The sequence below is a fragment of the Eretmochelys imbricata genome, chromosome 1 (assembly GCF_965152235.1).
Source record: "Eretmochelys imbricata isolate rEreImb1 chromosome 1, rEreImb1.hap1, whole genome shotgun sequence".
NCBI classification, from domain to species: domain Eukaryota; kingdom Metazoa; phylum Chordata; order Testudines; family Cheloniidae; genus Eretmochelys; species Eretmochelys imbricata.
In genome coordinates, this window is record NC_135572.1 from 10,875,300 (window position 1) to 10,896,292 (window position 20,993).

General features: G+C 57.2%; 1 protein-coding gene across 1 annotated transcript in view; it reads left to right on the forward strand.

Moving 5' to 3' along the window:
• Positions 1-5,482, forward strand: part of PDE2A (phosphodiesterase 2A) — a 365,874-nt gene extending 360,392 nt beyond the window's left edge. The window contains exons 27-31 of the mRNA XM_077841678.1: positions 778-877; positions 1,606-1,718; positions 2,519-2,557; positions 3,143-3,249; positions 5,254-5,482. Of these exons, the coding sequence (XP_077697804.1) occupies positions 778-877; positions 1,606-1,718; positions 2,519-2,557; positions 3,143-3,249; positions 5,254-5,482 (588 nt within the window). The remainder of the gene's footprint in view (positions 1-777; positions 878-1,605; positions 1,719-2,518; positions 2,558-3,142; positions 3,250-5,253) is intronic.
• Positions 5,483-20,993: the final 15,511 nt, after the last annotated feature.

Consider the following 20,993-nt stretch of genomic DNA (forward strand, 5'->3'; position numbering starts at 1 on the left):
CCCCGCTAGTCCAGCCCTGCACCCCCCCACACACACACTGTGCTGCCGGTGCCCCTCACCCCTGATGTGCAGCCCCCCTGCTAGTCCAGCCTTACACTCCCCACCGCCCGTTCTGTCGATGCACCTTGGCTGCGTCCAAGGCCCCTGACTCCTGACCCACCGGATCCCCTGGCCCTTCAGCCGGGCCATATTGTACCAGATTACGTGGTGCTATTGGCTTCTAGGCATGTGCTGAGACTGTTTCCCTTTCGGGCGGGGCCCCCCTCAGGGTTAGAGCCCTGCTCTCCGGGTGAGAAGGGCCAGCCAGGCACTGCGCCTCACTGAAGCCACATTCAGACGGAGTCCTTCTCCCAGAGGTGTGAGCCGGCCTGGGCTTCGCTCCTTGGTTCTTTCGGCGAATCGCGTGGCCAGATGCAGCGAGCCCCATTGTGCCAGGTTCGGACAAGCCACGCCTCCCTCCTCCTGGATCCGAGGCGTCTTTGATCCAAAAAGGGTTTCTGCTTCCAGGGGAAACTCTCACTGATTAAACAAAGCTCCTGACCCAGCTGTGGACTCCACTGCATAAAAGCCGCAGGGCTGCGAGGTGGAAGGAAGCGTGGTCTAGTGGTTAGAACAGGTGATGGGGACTTGAGTCTCCTTGGTCCCATTTTCCGTCCTGCCACTGAGTCGTTTGGTGACCTTGGCTGACTCCCTTGACCTTTCTGTGTCGATCAGGCCGTGTGGTGTGAGGTCCCCTGAGCCACATGGCACTCAGCCGCGGTGTGATTGGCCTTGCAGGATTACCAAAGGATGCTGGATCTGATGAGGGACATTATTCTGGCCACGGATCTCGCTCACCACTTGCGAATCTTCAAGGACCTGCAGAAGATGGCGGAAGGTAAAGGCCCCCGGGGCGCTGGTGGGAGCGGAAGGCATTCGCTACGTGAAACAGCCGCTAGCAAATGCTCCCAGATCCCGGTGCCGGGAGTCTGGAGTTGGTCCCTGGGATGGCGGCCAGCAGCCACCCAAGGGCTCCCGCGTGATTTACAGCTAGAACAGGAAAACGTCTCGGGGCCTGGGTTTAGAAACAGCAGCAGACCCCAGTTGTCCTCAGCTTCCCTTTCAGGGCGGAAGTTGAAATCCGCAGGTTGTAATGCTCCTGTGTGACCACTGGGGGGCAGCTACCACGCACTCCTTAGCTCCTTCACTGTGCCCTGACCCCCCCGGGCGCAAATGCCCCTGAATGCGGGGGGATGCTGACTCCTCCTGCACCTTGTCCCTGTCAGGCAGGCATCTGGGAGCGGGTCCTGGAGCCCTACAGCGGGCCCAACCCAGGGGAATCCAGAGTAGGGCCCATCAGCCTCAAAGGCTCCTAACTCCCCCGGACACCAAGGAGAGTTAGGCGCCTAAACCCCTGGGAGGATCTGGGCGTGAACAGCTTGGCAGAGCTTTTCCATCTCTGAGCGCGCTGGGCTCCAGCCGGCTGGCAGTGGGCTGGAGCTCGGCTGGAGCCCCGGCACAGGCTGGGGAGAGGGGTCGCCGGCCCCGCGGCTGGGAGCGCAACACGAGATCTGACCCGCGGGCGCCCAGGAACTCGTCACTCGTCCCTCTTCCTCCCCTGCCCAGGCGGCTACGACCCGGAGAACAAGCAGCACCACAGCCTGCTGCTCTGCCTGCTCATGACCTCCTGCGACCTCTCCGACCAGACCAAGGGCTGGAAAACCACCAGGAAGATCGCTGTGAGTACCTGCGGGGCCCCTCCTCCTCCATTTGGGTGCCTGGGCCCAGCCTAGGGGGGCTCCAGCCGCTTCCACTGGGGCCGTGCTATCCGAATGTGGGGTCCAGGGGTCCAGCGCCCCCTGGAAGGGTAACGGGGGAGGCTGCTGTGCTCATTGGTAGGAGCTGCCACCTACAGCCGGGGTGCATCCGAGTCTCGGTGATAATATCACACATTAGGTCCATCTGCTCCAGTACAGCTCCCCCCAGTGGCCAGCACTTAGCGCTAGAGAGGCGGGCAAAGCAAGGCCTACCGTTACCCTCGCCAGCTGCGCAGTGCTCCTCATGGGAGAGCGCTCCTTCTCACTCCCAGCCGGCAATCATCTTCTGCTCTGAGCATGGGGGCTGCTCAGCCAGATCGCCGCTCTGCCTTATCGGTGGGCAGAGCGTTAGCAGGCCTTCGACTGACGCAGGGACCTTCCTGCAGCAGTGAGTGCCACAGGTCAAACCTGCCTTGCGTAAGGAAAGGTCTCCTCTAGCTTGCTCTGCACCTTGCTCTGAGTGCGCTGGCCCGGTGAGGCGAGCTACACGGCAGAGACTCGTCTCTTCCGAGCCCTGCTGACCCTCCTCACGTCCCTTCGAATCGTTAAAGCCGTATCGGTTAAAACACTGAGCACGCTGAGAAATGTCAGTGAGGTTGAGAGACCCCGTGTCTCACGGGAGGAGCCCGGCACTGTCTGGGCAGAGGAGTCTCTCTCGAAGCGGAGCAGGGGATTCCGGAGCTAGCGTGGAGCGATTCTGATCCATGGACTTTCCTTCACAGGAGCTGATCTACAAGGAGTTCTTCTCCCAGGGAGATCTGGTACGTGAATAAATCCCTCCGGGGCAGCCGGTGTGTCGGGCTTGGCTTCCTTCCATTTGTTCCCAGGCCACCCTGTGCTGCAGGCCAGGGGCTGCATTTCCAGCAAGAGCGCGTGGAGGTTGGCTTTCACTCCAGGGTGTCTGATGCCCGCGTTTCAGCCGGACGTTGGCGTGACTGGGGTGGGCTGCCGGTTGGCATGGCTGAGCCCATCCTAAGGGGCAGTTTGTCCTGGCTGGGGACAGGGAAGCATCCAGAGATTCCCCCCCATCCTTAGATTGGGTTCAGCTCAGCTGTGGTTCTTCAGGACATCTTAAAAAGCCCGGCGCTGGCTCTCCACACTGAATCACCTGCCAGCCTCTCCCTCTGACGCCCCCAGGAGGCACGGGCCAGGTGGAGGCAGAGCCAGGCCTACGGCTGGCCCTCTGCACCCTCCATCCATGGGGCTGTGTGCTCCCAGAGGAGACTAAACCAGCCCCAGGCTGGCTGGGCATCTGGGACAGGGTGATGCGGGCCGGGGATTGCTGGCTCGGAGGCATGAAGCCAGGGACTGCAGGGATCACAGCCCCCTTTGCCTGTTCTCTGCAGGAAAAAGCCATGGGCAACCGCCCCATGGAGATGATGGACCGGGAGAAGGCCTACATCCCCGAGCTGCAGATCAGCTTCATGGAGCACATCGCCATGCCCATCTATAAGTGAGTCCCCGGGGGCCGGCTGCTGGGGGCAGGGGAGGGCTCCCTGCAGGAACAGCGCCGACAATGGCAGCAGCTGCATGGAGCTTAGCAGCGCCATGCACGCCCTCCCTGCCCCCACACAGAGCCCCCCCCAGCCCTCACAAACACACACAGACACACACACACACACACCCCTCACAGAGCCCCCCCCAGCCCTGACACAAACACACACAGAGCCCCCCCAGCCCTGACACAAAGACACACCTCCCCACACACACAGACCCCCCCCAGCCCTCACAAACACACACAGACACACACACACACACCCCTCACAGAGCCCCCCCAGCCCTGACACACACACACACAGAGCCCCCCCAGCCCTGACACAAACACACACCTCCCCACACACACAGAGCCCCCCCAGCCCTGACACAAACACACACAGAGCCCCCCCCAGCCCTGACACACACACACACCTCCCCACACACACAGAGCCCCCCCAGCCCTGACACACACACACACCTCCCCACACACACAGAGCCCCCCCAGCCCTGACAGAAACACACACAGAGCCCCCCCCAGCCCTGACACACACACACACCTCCCCACACACACAGAGCCCCCCCAGCCCTGACACAAACACACACAGAGCCCCCCCCAGCCCTGACACACACACACCTCCCCACACACACAGAGCCCCCCCAGCCCTGACAGAAACACACACAGAGCCCCCCCAGCCCTGACACACACACACCTCCCCACACACACAGAGCCCCCCCAGCCCTGACAGAAACACACACAGAGCCCCCCCAGCCCTGACACACACACACCTCCCCACACACACAGAGCCCCCCCAGCCCTGACAGAAACACACACAGAGCCCCCCCAGCCCTGACACACACACACCTCCCCACACACACAGAGCCCCCCCAGCCCTGACAGAAACACACACAGAGCCCCCCCCAGCCCTGACACACACACACCTCCCCACACACACAGAGCCCCCCCAGCCCTGACAGAAACACACACAGAGCCCCCCCAGCCCTGACACACACACACAGAGCCCCCCCAGCCCTGACACACACACACAGAGCCCTCACACACACACTGAGTGCTGCCATCGGATCCTGTTTAACCAACCCCGCCCCCCCCCATACACGCACACTCACACACAGCCCTAGGCATCAGATCCTCTTTAACACCCCCCTCCCCACGCACACCCCCCCACACTCACACTCATACACTGCCCTGGGCATCAGATCCTCTTTAACCCCCCCCCCCACACACACACACTCGCTCCCACCCCACATACACACCCACCGCCCTGCGCATCAGATCCTGTTTAACCAATCCTCCCCCCCCCACACACGCACGCATGCCCTGCCATCAGCTCCTGTTTAACCCCGAGGGAGGGCACGCTGCAATCCCTGGTACCCTCCAGTGGCAGGGGCTGCTTAGCTCCGGGACAGTCAGAGCCCGGCACAAGCCTCACTGGGCACTCTCTGGTGGGTGGTGTGTCTCCCCCATCTCCCCCCGACCCCCGGAACTGGGACTTCATCAGCACGCCCCACCCTAAGATAATGTCCAGCTGGAAGAGAAAAGCAGCGAGTTCAGGCCTAGAGGGGCCTCCCATGATCAGCTGCAGGCAGAACCAGCGAGAGTTGGTCTCCTCGTGCCTAGAAGGGCCGGGAGCAGGCAGAGGCCAATCAGGGCCAAGCAGGCCAGATAAAAAGGGCTGGCTGGCGCTACTAGTGGCCAGATCTGGGTGAAGCCAAGAGTGGGAAGGCTGGCTCTCCCTGCCCCAGCCCAAGTTATCTGCCCTGGCCAGGGGCCTAACCCTGCGGGCGTTTGCCTCATGGCGGGCTCATGTGTCTGGTATGGACTGCCTAGTTTAGTGCCCATTTGTTTTCTCCGCCCCGGCCAGCCCTTGGCAGTGCACGTGCAGCGCAGAGGGCCCCCGTTTGCGGCCCCCGGGGCTATGGCTCGCTACCCCTCCTGCTGACGGGCGTTCTCCTTGTCCCCCAGGCTGCTCCAGGACCTGTTCCCGAGAGCCACCGAGCTGTATGAGAGGGTGGCCAGCAACAGGGAGCAGTGGACCAAAGTGTCTCACAAATTCACCATCAGGGGCCTCCCCAGCAACAACTCGCTGGACTTCCTGGATGAGGAGTACGACCTGCAGGGGATGGACAGGGAGAGCGCCAAGATGAACGGCTGCCTGGACTCGGAGGGACACATGGAGACGGTGGCGCAATGAGGTTCTCCTCACTGCTGGGGGGGGGAGGGGGTGACAGATCAACAAACCCAGCGACTCTTTGTCCCTTTTCTCCTGGATCCAAAGGAAAGAGGGAGCTGGTTTTGATAAATCCTTATTTGTCCAGTGCGTTCTCTGCAGTCACGGTCCCCCCCAGGCTGTGCCTAGCCCCGTGGGTGAGACGGCGGCTCTGATTCACACCTGTTCAGGACACTCACCCACGTGCTCTTTTGGATGCCGGGGGGGCGGGCGTTATTCCTTGGACTCCTTTTGCTGTACATTGAAATGAACCGCACTTCCCTCATCCCCTTCTGTACGGGGACCATCGCTTTTCAATGGCTCCAGGGCTCAGTGTCTGCGCTGGGAACAGAAGGGGGTTCGCCAGGGCCAGGGAGAGTGTGTGCTTTGAGAAGGCTTGAGGCTGCCCTTCCCCTCTGAGCACGGCTGCCCTCACTTCCCAGACCAGGATCTCATGCTTCACACCCTCCTGAGAGCTGAACTTCACGGGCTGACCGACATGGAGGACTTTCGCCGCTGGTTGCTTCAGGGTGGGGGGAGAGGTTTTCCTGCAGGCTGATCTGCAAACCCTGGCTGCTGAATGGGGAGTTACATGGCCCGTGAGGCTGGGACAGGGGAGAGCTGTGCAGGCAGGCAGGGACGGAAAGGAGAGGGGGCCAGTCGCCAAGGAGAGCGGAAATGTTCCCGAGGGTTGCAGAGACGAATGGCCGGGAGAAATCACGTGTGGCGCGTCCTCGTGAACGTACCTGTGGGCGCGGAGCAGTAGGGCCATAGAACCGGGTCTTTGCTCCGGGGATGTCTGGCTGAGAGCACGATGTGTTTTTCTGACCTCCAGGCAGTCGGGCATGAAAGGTCCCGTACTTCCAAGCACAGGCTCACGGCTGCTCTCCTCCCAATGACAGCCTCCCTGCTCTCGGATCCAGGGCCAGCCGCCTCCTGCTGTCTCGCAGTGGTGGAGGGCAGAGGAAGGGTGTTTAGATCCAGAGAGGAGCACAAAGCCGTCCGACAGGGAAACCTGTCCTGAGGGGACACTGCAGGAGAGGAGAGACTGGAGTCTGCAGGCCATAAAACGCCCCTGATCCATGCACATGCCTCTAACTGCTGAGCAGAAACGCCTGCGCATGATCACTGCCAGCTTGTGATCTCAGAAGGGGGCATCTGCGGGGCCAGAGCCACGCCCGGTGTAAGCAGACGCACATCCAGTGACGTCAGCACAGAGCACTTTCCCCTTCGCCCACATCTTGGCCCATCACTGCCTTTGTAATTGAAACCTGCCCTTTGGATGCTTTAGCAGAGAAGGTCCCGGTACCCAGGTGTGCCCTGCAGATACCCAGCCGAGCCAGCAGCCGACCACGCAGACGTGCCCCGGCTGCCCTTGATGGGGCGTGCCGGTTCCAGAAGGCATCTGCCAAGCAGTGTCTCCCTGAGCAGTGGTGTTCCCTGAGCAACGGCGCAGAGCCGGAGCGCAGGGAGCCAGATAGCACTCTGCACCCTTCACCAGATGCACGGGCCGCCTGTACCTTGTCTAGCGGGGCCAGCACGGAGGTTATTTAGAGGCCTAGGTTGGACACAGAATCCGGAGGGCATGTGTCACACACGCCATCTGAAATGTGCCGGGGGCAGCATTTCCTGTGGATGCTGGAGGGGTTTTAAGCCTCCTTCAGGCCTTTTATTGACCCGCTCACCGGCCTCTTTTCTGCTGCACCCGCTGTGTTAGTGGCCTGGGGCCGACGGGTCTAAGTGACTCGGGGGATGGCGGGACTGCAGCAGGGAGAGAAACGCGCCAGCCACCGAGCGTACAGCTTGCTAGCTACGTACCCGCGTGTCGCACTCACAGACCCTAACCTGGCGCTTTCCCCGCTATATGCCTTGAATTCCAACTGACTCCACGGACTGCGTAAGGTCTCGGGCCCGTGAGTGGCAGAGCTGCAGCAAAGCGTTCAGCTGGTCGCCAGGAAAGCAGGAAATACGGACTTTCTTCCCGAGGCCGGTACTGTAGTGTTGTGGCCAGCCCGTCCCAGCTGCCCGTGGACTCTGAGGAACAAATCATCTGCTGAGCAAATGATCGTCACGGGGGCGAGGTGTCCCAGCCTTCAGGGAAACAGACGATAGAGGGGGCAGAGCCCTGTCTCCTGCATGGCCTGGTCCCACTGGTCCCACGTTCTCACTCAAGAGGACATCTGGTGCTGAAGCACTTGCCGGTTTCGTTTGCTATTGATCAGAGGACAGGCCTGCTGGTGGAGTCCGTGTGGGCCTTTAAATCCTTTCCCCCGTCATCTTCCCCTGCCAATCGCAGCAGTCACTAGTGTACATAGGCCTGGGTGCTGTTCCTCCTTCTTGGGAAGACACTGAACGGCCTGGGCTGGATTCCTGGCCCCACTGAAATCAGTGGGTTTGTGCCATTGACTTCAGTAGGGCCAGGATTTCGCCCCGGCTGTTCCCCCCAGGATATCACTCCGCGCAGAGGCCAGTCTGCTGCTTTCTCACTTGTCTTCTGCATGCTCAACTTGATTCTTTCTCACAAGGGGCATCAGCATGGGAACAGGGTCTGGGATCTCCACGGCCAGGGGCTCCTTGGTCTCCCAGCTGACGGCGTAAACAGCTCTGTGCGGTGATGACATAATTCCCACCACTGGCGGTGCTCGAGGGCCATCAGCAGAGGGTGAGGAACCCAGATGAAGACCAAGAAGCAGGAGCAGAAGGACTGTGGCATCCACGGTTGAGGATTACATCTCGCCTTTGTCGTGAGCTGGATTTGATGGATGGATGGGACTTCCTCTCTCTAACCCCTGTACGAGAGATGGCCCAAAGCTAAACACCCTACACTGAAGAGCCCCAACCTTTCGGAAAGTTTAGAGCCAGATCTGGGCTTATGGGTTGGCCCCATCGAGTTGAAACAGACCAGAGCCCTGATCCAAGGTCTCCCTCAGCTCTGCCTTTTTCGGCCTAGGCCCCTAATCCCTAACCCTAACCCCTGCTCCACGCAGTCCTCCAGATAAAGAGAGGAATGGGAGCTACAGGAGAGCGCCACCATTTAGAGGCAGAAGAGTCTCCAAAGAGAATGTGGCCAGGTGGTGTCAGCTGGTCTTGTGTCCTTTTTTGTAGCAAGTCCAGAGAACCCAGGCTCTTCCCCAATAATGGATACTGCAAAACATGGAGGTAGGCTAGCGTGGCCCTGGGGTCCCCGACACTGCAAACTGCATTGATCACAATGAACCAACTGTGGCTGTCCCTAGGGGGTGAAATTCACCCTGTGCAGAGTGCTGGTGTAACACCGACAGATCCCGGTTGTCGGCAGATGGGATCAAACCTGGGGCCTCTGGAGCTTAGTGCATGAGACTGTCCCGCGTGAGCTAAAAGCCGCCTGGCTCTTAGCTAAGGCTGCAGCAGACTCATTAATCTCTAAGTGGTCTGGGTGTCGCTGGAGGGGACAGAACACCACACCCAGGAGGTGTGTGGGTTACACTGGCACAAGCCCACTGCACGAAGTCCCAGCTAAACCCTATTTCGAAGGCACAAGCAGGCCACAGGGGCGTATTTCACAACAACTGGTCCCTTTGCTTTGCTAAAGCAGCACCTTCTGAAATAGCGAGCCTGGCGAACCTCCACCAAAGCCATCCGACGCCGACCTGGCGGCAGGAGTCTTTGCATACTGGCTGTGGGGTGTCAGCACGGGGGTGGAGTTACATAAATGTTTGGTGGAGGGGGATGATGATGCCCTTACCCAATACTCACTGCTGAGTGTCTCAAGAGCGTTGACTGGCCTGTGTTACGTGGGGGCTCAGACTCTGTGGTGACAATGGTCCGATCTGGCCTTAAAATCTACGGCTGAGGAGCGGTAGGAGCTGCCGGGTGCGTTTAATCTTCGGGCACGGCTACACGTGCAGCGGTAGAGCGCTGTGAGTTAAACCCGCCTTCGTAGGGCGCAGTAGGGAAAGCGCTGCAGTCTGTCCACACTGACAGCTGCAAGCGCACTGGCCCGGCCACATTTGTGGCACTTGCCACGGCATTGGGAGCGGTGCACGATGGGCAGCTATCCCATCGAGCACCTCTTCCCATTCTGGCGCTGTGGCTTGTGGGAAGGGGGCGGGGCATTCTGGGTCCTGTCCCAACGCCCTGTGATGCATCGGTTCGCATCCCAGCATTCCCTTTGCTTCGGTCCACATTGCGCGCCATCTTTCAACGTTTTTTGTACTGCGCGCTCTGTCTTCCCTTTCGGTCTGCGGGAATGGAGCCCGAACTGCTGAGGAGAATTTTCAGTGCTGTAAAGCGGGGGAAATCCCAGTCAGAAGCACATCGGGCCGGTAAATACCCATGCTGGTAAACACAGCAGCTGAGGCTTAGAGTCCTGGAGATCATGCTGCAGGTTTCTATCCCAGAGCAGCGCTCAGCATGGGGAAAAAGAGGGAGCTGGTGTTTAGGGCAGCAGATTGCATCCTAAATGAGGATGCTATTCCTGGCTTTGCCACTGACTTACTGCGCGACCTCAGGCAAATCACTTTCTCTCGCCCCGTGCCTCAGTTTCCCCATCCATGACTCTCTTATCTCACAGGAGCTGCTCTGAGGCTGGAACCATTATTCAGGCTTTGAGAGCCTCAAATGGAAAGGGCTACCAAAGTGCATCAGTGTAATCAGCAGCTGGACTATTTACCTGGGGAGGAAGGGCAGGGTTGTCTGGATCCTGTGGGTGGATGAGCACTGCAGTGTGTAAATGTAGGAACATCTGGTCTTCAGCGACATGCAGTACACATGGGTGTCATCCCTACCTGCTCTGCGCACCATCCAGCGACCAGACATTGGCTCATGCTGTGGGTATGAATTTCTTGTGGATTTGGGCTACATACAGGTTTTCCTCGGGGTCTTTTTTTAATTGTATGTTTCTTTGAATATATGTCGTGTGTGCTGATGTATGTGGGGAACAGTGGGAGACTCTGAAGACAAGGATGCTAACCGAAAACATGTATTCATTTGCCTTACCTATTCAGAGTTGCCTTTAGAAAGATGCTTTGTATAAAATACTTGGTAGGACCTTGCGTAGTTACAAAATGTGAATGTTGGCTGATAGCTTTGTATAGGAGTACGTCTATTTCTTTCTACCACAATCCCTCTTAGAACAACTGTAAGTATTTGCAGAGGGGAAGATAGCAAAGAAATTGAAAAACAAACAAACAAACCCCTAAAGGCAAAAAAACCTCCCAACCCTGAAAACAAAGCTTACTCTGATTGTTACGCTCCATTCGATTTTATCGGGCAGTGCTTGTAATTAATTTGTAACCACCACATTGTATTATAGCCATTGTTTGGGAATGGGAAATTATTTATCGACACTCCATCTTCCGCTGCGTGAAGAGCAAAGTTGACGGCGTACGTAAACTTGCGGTAACGTGGTTTTAATGATAGTTTCTAAGGGTCTGACTTATCCATTGGTGGCATGCTGAAAAAGGGCACATAACATGGGGCGGGGGAATCAGTGGTCAAATCTATCCCTTTTTTCTCCACTGGAGATGTGTAAATAAAAACAGAGGGTGAAATTCACCCCTGGGTAAGGCCTGTGCATAACGAAGCACTAGGACTTAGGGGGTGCATAGAACTTGTGCTGGCCTGATTTCCCCCTTGGAGAATGCCACCACTGCTAGCTTACATGCGGATATCAGCGCTTTTCCCCCGCAGCCTGGTCCTTTTCTATTCGGACACTTTCCTGCAAATGAAGCAAGAGCTGGGACCCGCGCCAGGTGCTCCCTTCCTTCCGCTCACTTGCGAGCACAAAAGAGCGAAGGGGAAGGGGGGGGGGTCACAGACGCACCAACATCCACACCTCGCTACGTAGTTGCCACCCGGATTCCCCTGGCGCTGTATAAAAGCGGAGACAACAAACCAAACCAAAATGTGAAGTGGCTGCTTCCAAGCTGTGGCTGTGTTTTGCACCCTTGCTGGTTTTAATGTTGCTGTGTATGTAAGTGTGGTTCTTTTTCTCTCTCTCCCTTGTACATAGCCACCTGTAGATACTGTAAAGCCCGGCCGGTTTGTAGGGGTTCTCTTACCTAGCGTGTGTGTGTGTGTGTGAAATATTTTCCAGCTTTTCTGTCTTCTTATTACATTGGTTGTTCTGGGGTTTCATTTTTTTTTCTCCCTTAAATAGTTGTGAAGGGGAAAAAAATGGGGAATTTTTTTCCTAATAAATTTCATACGCCGATCTCCAGTGTCTGCTTTTTATTCTGCGTGGGGACCGAGTGGCTGATCGCAAGGCACATGGCTGGCTGGTTTGATGTGTCAGGTCTCAGCTAAACAGGAGCTGGCCTGTTTCAGTTCTGGGGGGCGGGGTTCCAAGTGGTGTTGGGGATACAATAGGCGGGGCTCTTCCCTCTCAGTCAGCAGACCTGACTGATGATGGTGTTAGTAGGGTGACCAGATAGCAAGGGACGGGGGATGGAGTGGGTAATAGGCGCCTATATAAGAAAAAATCCCAAAAAACAGGACTGTCCCTTTAAAAACGGGACTTCTGGTCACTCTAGGTGTTAGGGGATAGCTGCCCAGAGGCTACAGAGGTTTCAAAAAGTCCACTCCAGTCTTCCCCGATGTCTCCAAGGCAGTTTAAGGCATAGTATTGGGAGTCTGTCATGTTACTTGGTAATGGAAATGCTGACAGAGTCTATGTCTCCTAGACTCGTAAACTTGAAGGCCAGAAGGGACCATCATGATCATCTAATCTGACCTCCTGCACTTTGCAGGCTCACCCACCCTTTCCTGGAACAGACCCCGAACCTCTGGCTCAGGCACTAACGACCTCAAATCATGATTTAAAGACTTTGAGTTACAGAGAATCCACCATTTACACTAGTTTAAACCTGCAAGTGACCCATGCCCCGTGCTGCAGAGGAAGGCAAAACCCCACCAGGGTCTCTACTCATCTGACTGGGGGGAAATTCGCTCCTGACCCCAGATATGGGGATCAATTAGACCCTGAGCGTGTAGGTGAGACCCACCACCCAGACCCTGGGAGAGCATTCTCTGTAGTAACTCAGCGCCTTCCCCACCTAGTATTACAGGCCATTAGAAGTTTAGCAACCAGTGCGACTGGACAAGCTTAGTATGTCTGAAAATCAGGCCAACACTACAAACCGTTCTGAGCCAGCTGGTGTACATGTGCGTCGCTGTCCTCTACAGATGAAATCAGTGCTGCTCAACTAGGTGTCATAGACCCTATGCTCCCCTTAGCAAAAGGAGATTTTCCTTTCTGTCATGTGGAAGGCCCCTGTCCTTTCAGAGCAGGAAGCTCTGAATGCTATCCCTGCTCTCACTGTAGGGCGAAATAGCCAGCTGGAGTGGTAGATCCGTGCCTCTGAAGGTACTGGGCCCTCTGAGAATAACCTTAGCAGGAATAAGAAAAGGAGGACTTGTGGCACCTTAGAGACTAACCAATTTATTTGAGCCTGAGCTTTCGTGAGCTACAGCTCACTTCATCGGATGCATACTGTGGAAACTGCAGAAGACATTATATACACAGAGACCATGAAACAATACCTCCTCCCACCCCACTCTCCTGCTGGTAATAGCTTATCTAAAGTGATCATCAAGTTGGGCCATTTCCAGCACAAATCCAGGTTTTCTCACCCTCCGCCCCCCCCCCCCCCACACACACAAGCTCACTCTCCTGCTGGTAATAGCCCATCCAAAGTGACCATTCTCTTTAAAATGTGTATGAAAATCAAGGTGGGCCATTTCCAGCACAAATACAGGTTTTCTCACCTCCCCACCCCCCCTTTTACCAGCAGGAGAGTGAGTTTTGGGGAGGGGGGCGCGGAGGGTGAGAAAACCCGGATTTGTGCTGGAAATGGCCCAACTTGATGATCACTTTAGATAAGCTATTACCAGCAGGAGAGTGGGGTGGGAGGAGGTATTGTTTCATGGTCTCTGTGTATATAATGTCTTCTGTAGTTTCCACAGTGTGCACCCGATGAAGTGAGCTGTAGCTCACGAAAGCTCATGCTCAAATAAATTGGTTAGTCTCTAAGGTGCCACAAGTCCTCCTTTTCTTTTTGCGAATACAGACTGACACGGCTGTTACTCTGAAACTTAGCAGGAATGGCGTGGATGCAAACTCATACGGCGGCGGAGAGACGCTGAATGGCCAAGCGATGAGCAGAGCTTCCAGCTGTTCAGAATCCCCCCACAAATAGTACAGACAGTGGGATCCTACCGATTCTTTCGTGGAACGATGCAGGGGCCAAATCTGTCCCTGGCTTACGGCATCCCCAGGTGATATCCTGGGTCTAACAGTAACGGTGTCTTGTCTTCTCAATACTTAAACACTTGTTAAGCCTCTGCTCTTTCGTCTTCCCGGAGTGTCTCGTTCGCTCAGCTTCGTGCTGGAGGCAAGTGAGTGTTTCTAAAGTTACTTTTAACACATTATGTAAGGTAAAACAAAAGAAGGAGGCATGCCCTTGGGCCCAGGTTTGGAGTGAGGTGCACAGCTGACAGTTCTGATTACATCCCCTAGGGGGCAGTGGTAGCAGACACACAATAGCCGGTCCATTCAGGCTCCCAGCTGGGCTGCTCAGAGGAGGCTGCATCGGGGGTGAGTGAGCCAGAAACGGGGGTGCATGGAGGATCGGGGGGAGCAGGCCCAATCTGGCCGGAAGGGCGGTGGGGAACAACTGCCCTGGCCCTGTCAGTTGGGGCTCTCTGGTGATGGCTTCCTGCCCGGAAGAGGAGACCAGGGCCTCCCCACCCCCAGACATATGCACACACCTTACCCTGGCTGGCAGCGCTGGGCTCTTTCGAACTGACACCCGCAGCTAGAGATGATTAATCATGAGCTAAGCCGGCGCCCGCCTCCGCTCTCTGAGGCTGCCCGGCGGTGTCAGGGGGCCAGTCTCGTCCTACCCTCTCTTCCCCCACCTCCCCTCTCGGGCAACTCAGTTTCCTGACGTCCCGGAGGGGAGACGGGGCTGAGAAACCCCACGAATGCCACGCTAGTGCGGGCGTATCTCCGTCCCAGCAGCACAGGGCAGCTGCCCCGTTTCGCTCCCCGGAGGGGTGGGTCCCAGCCTCTGGGGCAGGGACCTGGGCCTTCTGCCCCCCTGATGTCTCTGGCTCCCGCACCGAAGCAGAAGCAGCTCATCCAGCCCCTGGGCCCAGCAGCAGCCAAGTCAATAAACCCCATTCAACAGTGAGCCCTTGAGGGGGGCAGGCTGTGGCCAAGCCCCCCAATGCCCCCCAGGAGGGGTGTGAGTGGTGGGGTCAGCGAGGGGGTTGTGGGGCGCCAGAGCCCCAGCACGTGCTCAGAACAAGGCCTGTTTGCTCAGCAACGCTTGCCCTCGAAAGTCTCTCTGTGGAGTCCCAGAAGCAGACAGAACAGGACGGGGAACACCTGGCCTCTGACATGGGGAGCAACCCCCATCTCCAGGGAGCGCCCAGTGCAGGCTGGGGCCAGCAAGGAGCCATATAGAGACGCCCCAAGGAGAAGGAGTCACACCCCAGCAACACAGCAACCTTGCTGGGGGGCGGGGTGGGGCGGGGGCGGGATGGACAAGGAAGGAAGAAACACACTCAGTCTTGCCCCCCGAATCCCTGAAGAGACTCAGCCCATGGGGGGGGGGGGGTTCAGTTCGCAGGGATGACGGAAATATCCTCAGCTGCCTGCTGGCCCCTGGGTGATGCCCCTTGGCCTGCATGGCTCACCGGTCTGCAGGGTTGGGCTGGGCCCATTAGGGGAGCTACTGGGGTTAGAGTCGGGGGGTTCCTCTTTGTTTACACAGGCCTGGCTCCCTGACCACCACACACAGCGGTTTAGCCAGAGGCTGCTCTAGGCATCAGCAAGTGGGGCAGTCGGCAGAGATGCGTCAAGTCGGGGTGTAACGTACCCCCACACTAGCTGGGGTGTGATGTACCCCAACACGAGCATGCCCTGCACTAGCTGGGGTGTGATGTACTCCTGCACTAGCCTGTCCCACACTCCTGGGGTGTGATGTACCCCCACACTAGCTGGGGTGTGACATACCCCCCCATTAACTAAGGTGTGACGTACCCCCGCACTAGCCTGCCCAGCACTTGCTGGGGTGTGACATACCCCCACGCTAGCGTAGGTGTGATGTACCCCCACACGAACGGAGGTATGCTGGACCCCGCACTAGTCTGCCCGGACTCCTAGAGTGTGACATACCCCCACACTAGCCGGTCGCAGTGCAGACTAATGGTCTTTCGCTGTTCCTTAATGCGCGTTGCTCTCGTCCTCTGTGAAACGGGCTGAGAGCGAAGCACACTAAGACCCCTGGTGAGGCGGGTCAGCAGGGTGCCTGATCGACGAGCACCCTAACACACACCAAGGCTTCGGCTCAGACCATGACGCTGGAGGGCCCAGCCCAGCGGGTGCTACTTGGGGGAGCCCTGAGCATGGCCTACCCGCCAGCAGCCTCTCCCCGGACATGGGCCACCCAGGACAGGCAGTGACCAGGTAAGTAGCATCCCCTGACCCCCATCTGCCCCTCTGTGCCTCCATGTCCTACCCCCACCCCAGCTGCCCCTGCCCAGGCCCCCCAGGGGCCTGCCACCATCTCCCCCTCCCCCCCATGTCATAGCCCATCTGCCACTAAGAGTCCTGCCTCCTAGCTATCTCCCACCTTATCTGTCCCCCTCCCCAGCCCTCCTACCCCCCAGGTGCTCCTCACTGTGTCCTATCCCCCAACCCCATCTGCCCTAGGCTCTGCTTCCTGTCCCCTCTTTTCCTAGCTCCCCACCTCAGCTGTATCCTGAACTCCCCCAGGTCCTGGCCCCAGTCCCCACTCTGTGTCCGGACTCCAGCCCCCCACTATTATCCCCACATTGTTGCATGGCCCAGACTCAGGCTAGGGACCTCCCAGCCTGGTGCTGCTCCCCCAGCTCCCTAAGGTGCCATTCAGATTGACACCCAGATGGGTTCACTTAGGATGGGGGGGCAGAGCCCAATGGGGGGGGGCAGTGGACCCCTACACAGAGTCCCAGCACATGGTGCTGTTAGGGGCAGGGTGGATTGGTTTAAATCAAGGCTATTTAAATCACCAAGTGGAAAGCCTCAATCATTGATCGTAATCAACTTTCCCATTTGTACTTCAGTTCTTTTCTAAAGAAAGGTGCATTCTCATTGGCTGATATCACTGGTAAAGCATGTTGGTTTACAATGAAAAAGAGCCTTTACGCTGGATTTGGATGTTCCACTCCCATGGTTATGGGGTCAGAGCAAATGGTGGGGATTATGGAACCGAAATCTAAACAGGCAGAAATACCCCTGGTCATATCTAGTCAACATCATCACCCAACCTGACCCTTACCCTACACCACAGACAGCGGACCTGCTAGATCTACCGGGGAAGCAAAATTCATTAGCACTCTGGATTGGACTCGCAGATATTGGCAAATTCCCTTAGATTCTGATGCCCAGGAAGTCAGCTTCTGTAGTGGAATCTGGCTGATCTGAGTTTAAGGTTATGCCCTTTGGATTAATTAGTGCAGGGCTACCTTTCAGAGGCTTGTCAGTGAGGTACTGCAGGGCTTACAGGTCTTCGCCAGGGCCTATGTACACGACTTGGCTATTTTTAGTGATCCCTGGAAGACCACCTGAGCCACATGGGAATGGTATTGCAGAGGCTTAGAGAAGCCAGCCTCACTGTCACGGTGTCCAAAGGCAAGATGGGGGCCGGGGAGGTACCTGATTTAGTACACAAGGTGGGGCAGTAGGTTTGTTCACACTGAGTCTTTAAGAAGCTGTTCAAAATTGGTCTGTTGCACAAACCAAGAAGCAGATCCAATCCTTTATTGGTCTGGTCAGCTATTACTGGAGGTTTGTAAAGGGAGTTAATGAAATTGTGCCCCCATAACAAACCTTACAAAAAAGGGGAAGCCAGACTGTGTGATGCAGACTGAGGCCTGGGAGGAAGGCTTCAAGGACATACAAAAGGCTTTGTCTACAGAGCCAGTTTTCATAAGCCCCGAATTCAGCAAACCCTTTGTGGTGTGCACTGATGCTTCTAATTTTGGGTTAGGCACAGGGCTAATGCAGGCTGGGGTGGAGGACAAGAGCCCCCCCGTTGACTTCTTAAGTAAAAAGTTGACCCCCACCAAACAGAACTATGCTGTCATCGAGAGAGAATGTTATGCCATAGTTTAGGCTATTAAACAATTTACACCTTATCTGCATAATGGAAATGTTACCTGCACAAAATTCTCTGTTACTCACACACTCTAGGGGCACCCACCTTTACCCAGTTCCTAGGTCTCAAGGCGTAACCCTGTTAATTTAAGTACCCACCCTTACCCAGTTCCTAGGGCTCAGGGTGTACTCTTTGCGGAGTTGCAGGACCTTTTATCAGTGAAAGAGCCCTACACAGTAATATCCTTATCCTCTATTTATTAATAATTATCAAGCAGAATAGACATGCTAAGCATACAATGCTGTGCTAACCAATCCTGATCATGCAGACGGACTTTCCCTTTTGGCCAGGCAAGGTCAGTCTCATCTGGATTGTGGTCGCTTCACATCGTGGTCGTGCAGAGGATTCTTGGCAGTTCTGATCTTAGGCTGTGTCTTAGAGGCGAATTCTTCTTCTTCTTCCAGGTCTTTCCCTTTTCTTATTCTTCTTTCCTTCTGCTGGTCTCCTTCTTGGACCCCAGTTTATATAGTGAAACTTAAGTCCTGCTTAGCTCTACTTTAACCAATCATTTTACTGAAATTTTACTAAACAATTCTCTAACCTATTCTAACATATTGTAATATGGTTCCACCAAGCCACACGGACCAATTTGAGGCATTACACTGCAGGCTAGCTCTGCAGGAGTATGACATGGTAATAGCTCATAGCAAGGGAAAAGAAAACGTAGTGGCAGGTGCCTTATCAAGAATAGGGAACCCTGAGGCATATTCAAGAGTCCCTTCACCATTTTTGCACTGGGAATGTGACGCTGGCAGACCAGGTGCCAGCTCATGCCAAGGACCCCAGGCCTCAGATGAACACTGGCAAATGCCGAGCTGGAATCAGGCTGGCTCGCCTGTTGTGGCAGTGTTGTTAAAATAGGTATTTGAATGACAATGTTTCGTGCTTAGAAGTTATTGAATGCTTGTGAGTCGCTGCCTTCATTAATCTCACCTATAACAGCTCTATCCCCTATTGGAAGGTAATAGTTGAGCACTTGTATGGTAAGCCTCTGTGACTGTGTAAATCGCCAAAAAGGAGAGAGACATTGACTGGTGCAAAGTGCTGATCTGCAACCGAAAGTGTTACGTCCTGCCTCATGGGTCCAGCGACACCAGACAGACTATTGTAGGATGATAAGGAGGACGGAAGACATTTGTTGTTTTGCCCTCCACACCACGTGAAGATGAGTCATGCAAGGGGATTCCTCCCATCAGCTGAGCTTGCAGCTCAGAGCACAATGCTAAGAGTATCTCTGTGCTGCTTGGAATTGGGGGCAGGTTTACCAGGCATAAGCAAGAGGTCCTCAGTGCTTAGCCTGGGTTAGCCCTAAACAGAGCTTGCTTATTATAGGCACTTCTATTACCTTTTGAAACTTAAGATTGCAACTCATTTGTGTCTCTGCTTACCTGCTTTAACCTTGCCAATAACTCTCGTTCCTTTTCCTATTTAATAAATCTGTGTATAGTTTCTTACAGGATTGGCTAAAAGCATTGTCTTCGGTGTAAAGATCTTAGGTTGAGCAGACCGGGGTGACTGACCCTTTGAGACTGGGAGTAACCTGAATGTTGCTGTGATCGTTGGTGTAAGGGACCATCTATCACAAAGGCAGGCTCACCTGCATGGCGAGACAGATCAGAGTACCCACGGGGACTGTCTGTGACTCCACAGTTAGGCCACTTTAGTGCCTGAGGAGTTTAGACTTGATACTTGGTTGGTGAAATCTACGTATAGAACTCACTGCCAGTTTGGGGTTTGTGCCCTGGTTCTTAACAGCCTGCCCTGAGGTTGGGTCCCACGCTCCACTTGCTCCATCTGAGAGCCACTGGGGAGAGCTGGATCCCTAGAAGGACATTCACTGAAGATGGGCTCCAATCGCAGAACTGGGAGCGGCTGGGTCTAGCACTGAGCCCTTCCAGGCTAGCTGTTCAGATCGGTGGCTTTGGTTCCTGTCCACAGTTCTCCGACATGTCTACATGGGGGTTACAAACTAACGTGGTCCAGATCAACGGAGAGAAAATAATTCTCTGGTGGTTGGCGCTCACGGCACAGTCTGGGACCCACCTGTGAAGGGCCCTACAGAGAGCCATTAGGCTGTGGTTGCTGGAGCGGGGCCACGGCCCGGGGGCGCGCAGCACAGAGAAGAACGGGGCTTCTGTTCCTGCTGCCCAGGCAGCCTGGCCACAGCATGTGCCCTTGCCAGCCCCGGGGGCATGATCTGGGGTGTGCAGAGCTCCGGCCAGGCTGGGCTCCCCGAGGGAACGGGGCCAGTGCGGGCGGTGCCTGCCCCAGAGATGGGCCTGGGGCTCAGAGAGCCACACGGCCCCTGTGATGGTCTCCTGCCCTTTAGGGTCAAGCAGGGTCAGTGTGTGTGGGGGGGTCTACCCAGCCCAGCGTCCTGCACTCAGTTCCCCTTCTCCTGCTGGGGCCAGGCCAGACTGCAGCCCCTCCGCTGCGGGGTGGGCCGGGCTCCGTGCATGGGGCAGGCCGGGCCCCTCTAGCCCCTCTGGTGTGGGGCGGGCCGGGCTCCGTGCATGGGGCAGGCCGGGCCCCTCTAGCCCCTCTGGTGTGGGGCGGGCCGGGCTCCGTGCACGGGGCAGGCCGGGCCCCTCTAGCCCCTCTGGTGTGGGGCGGGCCGGGCTCCGTGCACGGGGCAGGCCGGGCCCCTCTAGCCCCTCTGGTGTGGGGCGGGCCGGGCTCCGTGCACGGGGCAGGCCGGGCCCCTCTAGCCCCTCTGGTGTGGGGCGGGCCGGGCTCCGTGCACGGGGCAGGCCGGGCCCCTCTAGCCCCTCTGGTGTGGGGCGGGCCGGGCCGGGCCCCTCTAGCCCCTCTGGTGTGGGGCGGGCCGGGCCCCTCTAGTCCCTCTGGTGTGGGGCGGGCCGGGCTCCGTGCACAGGGCAGGCCGGGCCCCTCTAGCCCCTCTGGTGTGGGGCGGGCCGGGCTCCGTGCACGGGGCAGGCCGGGCCCCTCTAGCCCCTCTGGTGTGGGGCGGGCCGGGCTCCGTGCACGCGGCAGGCCGGGCCCCTCTAGCCCCTCTGGTGTGGGGCGGGCTGGGCTCCGTGCACGGGGCAGGCCGGGCCCCTCTGGTGTGGGGCGGGCCGGGCTCCGTGCACGGGGCAGGCCGGGCCCCTCTAGCCCCTCTGGTGTGGGGCGGGCCGGGCTCCGTGCACGGGGCAGGCCGGGCCCCTCTAGCCCCTCTGGTGTGGGGCGGGCCGGGCTCCGTGCACGGGGCGGGGCCGAGCAGGGCCCCCTCCCTGGGGCTGGGCCCGCCGGGGGCTTCCCCGCTGGTGACGTCAGGAGGGTTCCCTCCCCGCGCGGACGCAGCCCGGCCG